Source organism: Mastomys coucha, unplaced genomic scaffold (genome assembly GCF_008632895.1).
Source record: "Mastomys coucha isolate ucsf_1 unplaced genomic scaffold, UCSF_Mcou_1 pScaffold21, whole genome shotgun sequence".
Lineage (NCBI taxonomy): Eukaryota > Metazoa > Chordata > Mammalia > Rodentia > Muridae > Mastomys > Mastomys coucha.
The window spans coordinates 46406484-46417405 of NW_022196904.1; the positions used below are offsets into that span (position 1 = coordinate 46406484).

General features: G+C 40.0%; 2 protein-coding genes and 1 long non-coding RNA gene across 5 annotated transcripts in view; 2 read left to right on the plus strand and 1 right to left on the minus strand.

Moving 5' to 3' along the window:
- The window catches only part of Nipa2 (NIPA magnesium transporter 2), a 27664-nt gene extending 21128 nt beyond the window's left edge, over positions 1–6536 (minus strand). The window contains exons 1-2 of one of the 3 annotated variants that reach the window (XM_031386815.1): positions 6265–6536; positions 5467–5587 (exon numbers count right to left, since the gene is read on the minus strand). The gene's annotated coding sequence lies outside the window, so the exon portion shown is untranslated. The remainder of the gene's footprint in view (positions 1–5466; positions 5588–6264) is intronic. The other 2 variants (XM_031386817.1, XM_031386816.1) reach the window with 2 other exon arrangements.
- LOC116102298 overlaps positions 5929–10922 on the plus strand; it is a 15766-nt gene continuing 10772 nt past the window's right edge. Inside the window, exon 1 of the mRNA XM_031386818.1 lies at positions 5929–6544. Coding sequence (XP_031242678.1) covers positions 6116–6544 — 429 coding nt within the window. The 5' untranslated portion in view covers positions 5929–6115. The remainder of the gene's footprint in view (positions 6545–10922) is intronic.
- The window catches only part of LOC116102299, an 11385-nt gene continuing 7029 nt past the window's right edge, over positions 6567–10922 (plus strand). The window contains exon 1 of the long non-coding RNA XR_004123061.1: positions 6567–6741. This is a non-coding gene — a long non-coding RNA (uncharacterized LOC116102299). The remainder of the gene's footprint in view (positions 6742–10922) is intronic.

The following is a 10922-nucleotide window of genomic DNA, read 5'->3' on the forward strand; positions in this document are numbered from 1 at the left end:
AATATGAGGAATTAGAAATTTATTGACTGTTATCCAATGGTCTCTCTAATTTGGTAATTGGAGAAATATGTCCAATATTATACAACCCAAATACACTTTCAGCTTGTTTGTTCATGACAGTGTCTTGCTGTGTACAACATAATGGCCTTGAGATCTTGCTTCTCCTATCTCAGCCTCTCTATTAGTAGTATTGTTTAGTTGATGTTTTTACACTATACTATGGTTTTCAAGACAGCTTATATATTTTACAAGTATTTATATACCCAAAAGAAATGTAGACAATTAAATTGGGAGGAGGTAAGAGAACAACAAAGAGTGAAAATGAATGCTTTGCCTGACGTTTGTAACTCTTGTATCAAGTTACCACAGTAAGAGCCAAGATTTTAAGCTCTACTAAATATAAAACAAACAAAAACACTTTATATATTTATGTTCATTTAAGAAAATATTAGTAGTGATGTATTATTTTGAAATATACTATTAATACGCTTAGAGTTATTTAAAATTCATATCGAGAAAAACGTATGTATTTTCAGTATTGCTGTAGACAAGCATCTACATAAGACTGTTAAATTGTTGTTTTATATCAAACAACTTTTATAATACTCATTTTTATTGTTATAATATTTTATAAATTTTAAAGAATATGACAAAAAAAGATATTGTAGGTATTAAAGGGGGGTCTCTAGGAGGAGTTGAGGTACAAAAGGAAAACAAGAATGTGATTTAATTCTATTTACTTAAAATGTTTTTAAATGTTAACAAATTCAGATAAATTGAAATCATGTAACTTTTCTCACTATAATGCAATAAAACTTTAAAAAAATAAAATAAACTCACATCCCAAATACACACACTCACACACAAATGTTATCTACAAGTAAGCAATAAATAGCGAAATAATGTTCAACATCCTTAGCGATCAGGAAAACGTAAATCAAATGAACTGCGATTTCATCTCAATCCAGTCAGAATGGCTATCATCAAGAAAACAAAAAGGAAAGGAATAAGGAAACGTATTAATGGAGGTGTAAACTAGTACAGCCTGTTTGTATGAAAATACTTCCAAAAACTAAAAATGAAGGATATGGGGGCTGGTTAGATGGCTCCTACAGTTCTTTATTCTACTCTGAATATCACACCTATAAGGTTCTGCATGGTGTATGCAGTGTTCTTTGTCTGGTTTGAGTACAGGAAACTAAGAAACTGCTGTCTACCTTACATGCCAGGGTCGTGAAGTGAGAACTGACTGCCCCCTCCCCATCAATAAGGTAAAGGGGTGATTAAAATAATGCATTTATTTTATGCACTTAAATTCAAGTAAGGACATTCATTTTCATAGTTTGGTGGTTGGTGGCTAACTTAGAATTTTTAGACAAGCCTACACTCCTCCCCAACTGGTATATTTCCAGAAGTAAACAAAGTAAAAAAGCAACCTTAATTCTAGAAAGCCATTCATTTTATTCTAAGGTTAATGAAAGTTAACTGCATCTACTTTTATTATGCCTTATGTAAGAACTTCCTTACACTTTTAAGTTTCATGACACTGTTTAAAATTTATTTTCTCAGGCTGAAGAGATGGCTCAGCAGTTAAGAGCACTAACTGCTCTTCTGAAGGTACTGAGTTCAAATCTCAACAACCACATGGCTCACAACCATCTGTAATGAGATCTGACGCCCTCTTCTGGTGCATCTGAAGACAGTTACAGGGAACTTAGGTATAATAATAAATAAATCTTTTAAAAAAATTATTTTCTCTTTTCTTTTTCTTTTTACCTACATAGTATCCAAACATAAAGCTAAAAGGGCTTTAGGGGGCAGACTGCCTCAATCATGTACATGTGGTTTTAGAAATTATCAATTACTGTTCTGTCTTTGAAGACAAACTTTAAAAGAGGCTGGCGAGATGGCTCAGCAGGTAAGAGCACTAACTGCTCTTCCAAAGGTCCTGAGTTCAAATCCCAGCAACCACACAGTGGCCCACAACCATCCATGATGAGATCTGACGCCCTCTTCTGGTATGTCTGAAGACAGCTACAGTGCATTACACCGTAGAGAGTGGGGCCGGAGAGAGTGGGGCCGGAGCGAGCAGGGCCTGAGCAGAGGTCCTGAGTTCAATTCCCAGCAGCCACATGATGGCTCACGGCCATCTGTACTGCTACAGTGTACTCATACACATAAATAAATAAATCTTTAAAAAAAATTTAAATAATTATTTTATGTATAAGTGGTTTCCCTACATGCATGTACCCATGTGTGCTGCTGGTACTGTTGAAGGTCAATCTCCTGGAACAGAGTTACAGATGGCTGAGTACTGTTCATCTCCATGAGCAACAAGTGGTCTTAACCACTGAGCCAAGTCTTTCAGCTCCCTGAAGAAAAACTCTTCATCTTCAAACTTACTAAGTTCCTTAAAGACAATTACTTTGGCTATCTATGGCAGCTTTCCACAAAAGCACTCATTTGTGGTAGCAAATTTTATATGAATGGCTTTCTAAAATTAAGGTTGTTTTTTCACTGTTTTCTTCTGGAAATATACCAGTTGGGGAGGAGTGCAGGCTTGTCTAAAAATTCTAGAGTACAAGCCACTAAACTCTGAAAATTAATTACCTCATTTGGACTTAAAGTTTACTAATAGGACATATGTGTGAATGTCCTGAAAGGAAGGCATTGCTTTGATAGTCTCTGATCCTGTTCCTACTCTCTGTAACTGAAGGTCAAACACAGCTGAGCACATGCCACAGGGATATTTGTTATAAGACAGGGTCAAACTTAAAGACAGCTGAACGAGAAGACATTGAAGGCATGAAGATAGCTCAGCAAATATGAGAACCCAAGTTCAAAACCCTGCACCTAAGTTTTAAAAAGCTAGGTATGGCCTCATCAGTACCTATAATGGCAGCACTGGGAACAGGAGAGAGAAAGCAAAGAAATGACTGCTCAGATTTGTTTGTTACCAGCACAGCTACAGGTTCAGTGAGAGACCCTCTATCAAGGTAGTAAGACAGCGATTAACAAAGCAGGACATTTAACATCTTTAAGTGGACAAAGCTAGGAAAGAGAAAACGGGCGGAGACATTAAATAACTTGTTATGTACTAGCAGGTAGCAGAACCAGGACTCGATGGAGGTTTCATCCTTTTATTCTCTCCTTTTCTCAAAGAATGTCTCCTAGTCACAGCAGGTAACTTGCAGCTAAAGCAGGGTCCCAAAGTAGTTACCTTCTCTACCCCATGTATTCCTCCAACTGCTCTGACAATACCATCACCATTCTTATCACCAAAAGTGCTCAAAAGTCAACCGTGTCATATGTGTTCTACCTTTAGAGCATGATCATGCTTCTGCTCTACCTACTCAGATAGATACTCTCCATGCCTCCTGGTCCTAAACTAATTTAAACCATACAATGCTGTCAACTGGGGTAGAAAACATCCCCCTGCCAATCTTATTCCCCTGCTTAAAAACTTAGGAGTTAGGGTGTAGTACATGGTTAACAGGAGCAAAAAAACAAACAAACAAAAAAACCACTATTTAGCAAAGTCTTAATGTTGTAATTAAGACCAATAACTAAGACCTGTTCTTTGTTCCACACCTAACTTTTAAATCTTATTTCCTAATACTGTATTTCGCATACCTTGTGTTCTTTCCATAGCTGCCACTTTAATGTACTCCTACGTGTTTATTTACCGGCTTCATTGCAAAGGGCCCAATCAGAAAGCACTCCTGTAAGCAAGTCCTAATTGAATTCCAGGAGCCAAAGTAATTACCATGTTTCCTGAATTCCCTAGCTCTCAGTCTATCCCATTTTGAATTTCTTAATCTGTATTATGGTTATTTGTATAGATCATAACCTCCTTCAATGTTGCCCTCAGTGAAGAACTGGCTTGCCTATCAATCACATTTGTTTAAACTAACAAAGATGTTCTGAACAGGGGATAAAGCCATGAAGAAAAAAACAGACCAAAACTCTGGTCTTCATGAAAGTTACCTCCCAGTTGGAGGTAGAGTAAAACAAGAAATAAAAGGACACTGCAATGTGGTAAATGCCATGGTGAAAAATAATGCACATTAAGGCACTAAGGGAGGAGGCCTTGATGAGGTAACACTTAGCAGACTTGAAAGGGATGGAAAAAGAACAAAGCAGCAATATAAATGCAGGCTCTACTTAAGAGCAGGTATGCTGTTTTCTGGGAAGGAAAGATTACTATGGTTGATCCTAAGTGAGCAAAGTTAAGTGAGATACCACAGCAGAGTAACATTATATGTTAGGCCACATGGGAGCTCCTATAAGCAAGCCAAAAGACATAAACACACCTGCAATACATTTATTCTTACCTATAGTCAACACAGAACTTTACACAAGTGTTAATTTCAAATTTATCTACACAAAATTAATACAATTAGATATATACAAAATGTTATAGCTGGGACCGTTTTAATCTGAGATATGTGCTTAGTTCTACTATGTAGAACTTTGTTTAGTTTGTCAAATAGAGAGTTTTAAAGTCTCTAATACAATTTTTACTAACTATAACCTTCATGTTATACATTAAATCTCACAACTTACTCTACATACCTGTTACTTTGCCTCCTTTGATGCAAGTCTCTCTTCTACCCCACCCTCATGTGTCACTCTACAAAGTGCTTGTGCATACAACAAGTATCATTAAATAAGTCAGATTTAGGTGAAGCTTTTTATATTTTCTATAGAAAAAAACGGGTGCTATTTAGTCATGTGTGACTCATTTTCTATCTTCACAGAGCTTGACAACAAGTAGAGCTGCTTTTCTTCCATCAAAGGGCTACCGCTTCACACAGCACCAGAAGGTAGTGTTACTCCTCCTTCACAGCCACAGAAAACACCTCTCAGAAGGCTAAGCACTCATGACAGGATCACTCAGAAAACTGACTGGCTCTACTAATCTTAAAATGTTAGAGCTGAAGGGTCTTCTTACGTAGTCCAGGCTGGCCTTGATCTTGAAACCATCCCGCCCCAGCCTCCTAAGTGCTGGAATTACAGGCTTGTATCACCATACCTGGCTCTAAAAATTCAGCTCTGAAGTCTACTTCTACATAGTTTTTCCTGCTATCTAAAGCTTCTAGCAGTCTCAACTTCATGTTTAGCTCATTTTTCTTGTGTGTGTATACCAGCAAGTAGTAGTGGGGTTTCCTCATATCTCTGGAAAACTAAAGAAAACAGCTTTATCAATCACTCTCCACTTTATTTTTCCAGATGGGGGTCTCTCAATCAACCTGAACCTTACTGACTCAACAAGACTAGCTAGACAGAGGTGGGCTGCTACATGCCTAGCTTTTTATGAGGGTGATTAAGAGATAGGCATTTCACTAACTGAGTCATCTCCCCAGTTCCTTGGCTGATAATTTTAAACCCATACTTAAAAATACAACAGAACCTAATCTCCAATCTAACTTAGCAACACTGTTAGAAATTAAAAATTTAACTTACATGTAAGTTTAATATGGTCTTTCTTTTAAAAAACAGAGATGATTTATTCATTCTCATTTTTCTGGAAATGCTATCCTTTATTCCCATTTAAAGTATTTAACCACGGCAGAGTAGTTCCACCCTGGAAAGAAGAAAATATGGAAGTAGGTGAAAGGACAGAAAAATTACTAAATACTCTTAGAAAGATAGTAACTGTCCTCCATGTACTTTTCAGCTAGTAAGTACTGTAAGAACAGGTCTACTGAGCTTCTACATACAACTTACTGGAATGAAAGACCTATGCTCTCAGACTTCCTCTTTTAACTTCAAAAATAATTAATATGGTATCAAATGGGCACATTATATAGGATCTCAAGAAACACAACTCAAGACCACTCCTAAACTAAATGCCTTGCCATTATTAGTAGAGAAATCAAAGAAAGCATGAACCCAAAACCCTGCGTTTTGTGTAACTGCATGAAAAAGGAGATTTCTCGACCCTATTAAGTGCTAGGGAATTGAGTCAAGCATGCTTAAAACGTTACAGCAAGCTGAAACCATCTTCTGAAAACGCTGAAGGCAAATAAAACAGAACTTATCGAGTACGCGACCGGACAGGGCCAACCAGCCAGACTTCCGCCGGACTGAATGGCAATCAATCCGATTCACCATGGACTTCCTCACTGCGGATCACAAGGGAAGCTGCGTCCACCTCAGAACACGCGGAAAAGAAAGTCGCCCCTGGGGCCCTTCTCCGACCTCAGGCGGCCGAGACAGCCCGCAGCTAAGCTCTGGAGCTTGCATACAGGAAGTAGCTACCTTAGGGCCGTCGCAGGCCGGCGGGCGACGCGGCTCCCTCCGGGACGCGACCCGGGAGTCCGCTCAGACCCCCACGCAGGCAGCTCGCTCCTGCGTGCACACAGCCACCGTCTCCGGCGACGTCCCGCGGGAAGTTCGTGCATCCGGGACTGCAGTGAGCGCCGCCTCCTCCATGGGAGAGCCGAGAGGAGCCTACCTCGGACAGCCTTCGGCCGCACGGCGGCCAGCACCAGAGGAGCCGCCGAGAACCTGCCGAGAAACCTGGACGCAGATTAGTGACGTAAACCGCGCGCGCACTGGGCGGGCACAGCTCAGACCCCACCCCCGCAAGGCTCTCCGCTCAGCCCTGACAGCGAGCAGGGGGAGTGGTGTCTTCTTTAACTGATCTTTGCTCACCAACCGATCAAAAATCAAGCCCTGTTATTTAAAATCCGATTTCCTGGGAAGCCCTCACGTGGGTCCTTTGGGACTGAGGACGTGGGTTTGACCGCTAAGGGCGGAAGTGGAAGGGACAAGGAGACAGACCTCTGAAAATCCTTGGTTAGAGGTGTAAAGGTCTTTGAATATGTTACTCCAGGATGTGACTAACTTCAAGAACATTTGTTGGGTATTTTTGTCAGAGGATCCTTGTAAAATGAATTATATATTTATTGAAACTTAAAAACAGCACGTGTAGTTTTCCTATTTCCTATTCTAATGCTTTGGAAGTGATGGCCTAAAACATTGCGGGAGTGGCTAAGCAGCTAATTTTAAAGCTACTTTGCTGTGAACTTGACAACCAGATGCCCAAGCGTCTTAGAACTGGCTCTGAGGACTTATTTTGCTCAATTCTTAGGTTCAGCTAATTTCTAAATGTCATTATAAGGTAGTGAATCATGACCGGGGTGGGACTTTGATGGTCTGATAGATAAATGAAGAATGACTTCAATTTTCTCCACCTTTCCATGTGTCCACACATTTTACAGTAACTGCATCTCTACTCTCTGAATCTGCATTGGCCGGGGAGATGGTATTGAGCAAAGAAAAATGCAAGTTATCTGAATGAAACTTGATAAGAAGCCTGGACTGGTGGGCAGGAGGGAATGAAGTAGAACAAATGTAGAACAATGTAGACCAGGAACAAAGCCACCCTCCTGACTTCCTGGCTAACTCATAATTTCTAGCAAGGGTCAGGTTGGTTCACATCAGCAAACTGCCCCACTGACTCATAGGCATATAAGAAAGAATAAGTGATTGTCATCTCATTTTGGTTTGGACTGCTAGGCAGCAATAACTTAACTGATAAAGATGACCACAGGCACCTCCAAAGACCTGTTGATTATCATAAAAGCACTGGTTGGTTCATTTAAACAGGCATGTGTGGTGTGTGGGATCAGCATTGTAATTTAACCAAAGTAAAGAATTGTCTTGTGGCCGGGCAGTGGTGGCCCACACCTTTAATCCCAGTACTGGGGGGAGGCAGAGGCAAGCAGATTTCTGAGTTCCAGGCCAGCCTGATCTACAGAGTGAGAAGAATTGTCTTGTGGCACTACTTTTGTTTGTTTGTTTTTGTTTTTAGAGTTTTGTTTATTTGTTTGTTTTTTGTTTGCCACTGCCTTAATCATCCAAGATACAGATCTGTTTCATCTATCTACTTTCATCATTAAAATCCTTAAGTTACTGTCACTTTCATTATCTGGCCCTCCAAACTAACACATCACACAGTGATGTGTGTGTGTGTGTGTGTGTGTGTGTGTGTGTGTGTGTGCGCGCACGCACATGCGTGCCTATTTAGTATGATGTAGGCTCCTTAAATACCCAAATCATTTTTCTAATGCATAATGTTCCATATCTAATATTTTGTGACTGTTCACGTGGTGATCATAGGTACCTTTAATGTTTTAAAATCTAGTTTTTGTAGGCCTTTAGGAGACAGGAACAGCACCATTGCCACAAATTCAAGACGAGCCTGAGCTACATACATATTTTCAGGGAAGTTTGGATATAGTGTGAGACACTGTCTCCAAAGGAAAAAGAAAAAAGAAAAAGAAAAATTAAATAAGATTGTAATTTTTATATGTTCTTGATGGAATTTAAAATAGCACAACCTTGGGAAATGGACTGACAACTTCTACAAAAGTTCTATATAGTTAGATGTGGTAGCAGATACCTTTAATTCCAGTACTCAGGAGGCAGAGTTCAACCCAGTCTGGTCTACACAGGATGTTCCAAGACAGATAGGACTATATAGACAAGACGGTGCCTCAAAAAAAAAAGAAAAAAAAAAAAAGGTAAACTTACTCCAACCATATGACCCAACAGTTTAAGGTATCTATCAAAAAGAAATGAAACCATGCATATAAGCATGAGAGAAATGATAAATAAACATTCTATAGCAGTTATATTTGCAATGACAACAATCACACCTGGACACATCTCAAATGGCCTAATGTAAGACAATAAACAGTATCATATCTATATAGTAGAAAACTAACCAGTGATACAATGGAGTGAGCTACTGATAGATGCTATAAAATGACTGAGTTTCTGAGAAGTGAAAGCCAGCCTTTCCTTGTACATAAAATATCTGGCTAAGAGAATAGAAGGAAATGGGGGCTGGAGAGAGGGCTCCAGATAAGAGTACTGGCTGCTCTTCCAGAAGACCAGGGTTCAATTCCCAGCACCCACATGGCAGCTCACCACTGTAACTCTAGTTACAGAGGATCTGGTACACTTGCATAGACAAACAAGCAGGCAAAAAAAAAAATCAATGAAGATAATAATAAACCTTAAAAAAAGAAAATCTAGAGTCAGTCCAGGACAGCCAAGGTTATACAGAAAAACCCTGTCTTGAAAAACCAAAAAAAATAGCACGTAGTGGCATAAAGTGATTGTGTGGGTGTGGAGGGGCAAGAAAAGCAGATTTCAAGTACCAAAAGGAAACTGGGGTGATGACTGTCTTCAGTTTTGTTCATGATATTACTTTCATCATATACACCATATTATATGCTTGTGGTGGTTTGAATATGCCTGGCCCATGGGAAGTGGCACTATTAGGGGATGTGGCCTTGTTGGAGTAAGAGTCACTGTGGTGGTGGGGTTTGAGGTCAGATATGCAAGCTCCACCCAGTGCACAGAGAGTGTCCTTCTGTTTGCCTTCGAATCAAGATGTACTCTTGGCTCCTTCTCTAGCACCATATCTGCCCCAATTGTCCTTTATAAGAGCTGCCTCTTCATAGCAATGAAATCCTAATTAAGAAGACACACTATATGACTAAAACCTATTATGTGCCAATTATACCTTAATAAAGCAGTGAAATCCTATTTGTCACTGCAACAAAACCAGTCAAGACTTACAGTAGTTTTTTTGTTTGTTTGTTTTTAGAGACTGATTCACACTAGATAGCTCTACCTATCCTAGAACTCACCAGGCTTTGTAACTCAGAGATCTACCCACCTCTGCCTCCCCAGCTCTGGGATTAAAGGCATGTACTACCATACCCAGTAGATAGTTTTTTTTTGCTTGTTTGTTTTGTTTTGTTTCTCAAGACAAGGTTTCTCTGTGTAACCCTGGCTGCCTTGGAACTTGATCTGTAGACCAGGCTGGCCTTGAACTCAGAGATCCACCTGCCTCTGACTTCTGAGTGATAAGATTAAAAACCTGCACCACAATGTCTGGCCTTAAAATAGTATTTTTAAGTGTGGCTAATAGCTGGGCAGTAGTGGCGCATGCCTTTAATCCCAGCACTTGGGAGGCAGAGGCAGGTAGATTTCTGAGTTTGAGGCTAGCCTGGTCTATAGAGTGAGTTCCAGGACAGCCAGGGCTACTCGGAAAAACCCTGTCTCAAAAAAAGGAAAAAAAGAAGTGTGGCTAATAAATAGTTTTCCTGTGTAAGTTTTGGCTATATTATCACAAAAGCACAGAACTGCAGAACAAATTATATTTTCCACAAACAACACCTATCACTAGAGTTGCTCTTTCTCTAACTTGCTTTTGGGGGGACACTGGAAGCTTGAGGGAGGTAAACTCCAGGCCTCATAAGTATTTAAAACTGTTGTATAATAAATATCATATATTAGATATTATATATTAAAATGATTATATAAATGCTTTTCAGTTACTATTAGTTTACTTAAAGCCATAGGTGACCTCAAATGTCTAAGAGCAGGGTAAGAGTCACAAAAGTTACATAATGTGCTATGACAATAGGAGGATGGTCACAGATAAAGAAAAGCAGCAGGGGCTGGAGAAATGGCTCAGTGGTTAAGAACACTTGCTGCTCTTCCAAAGGTCCTGAGTTCAATTCCTAGCAACTACATGATGGCTCACAGCCATCTATAATAGGATCTGATGCCCTCTTCTGACATGTAGGTGTATGTGCAAATAGAACACTCAAACACATTAAATAAAGCTTTAAAAAAATTAGAGGGCTGGCTGAGATGGCTCAGCGGGTAAGAGCACTGACTGCTCTTCCGAAGGTCCTGAGTTCGGATCCCAGTAACCACATGGTGGCTCACAACCACCCATAATGAGATCTGACACCCTCTCCTGGTGCGTCTGAAGACAGCTACAGTGAATTACACCGGAGCAAGCGGGGCCGGAGAGGGCCATTCAATTCCCAGCAGCCACATACATGATAGCTCACAGCCATCTGTACAGCTACAGTGTACTCATACAC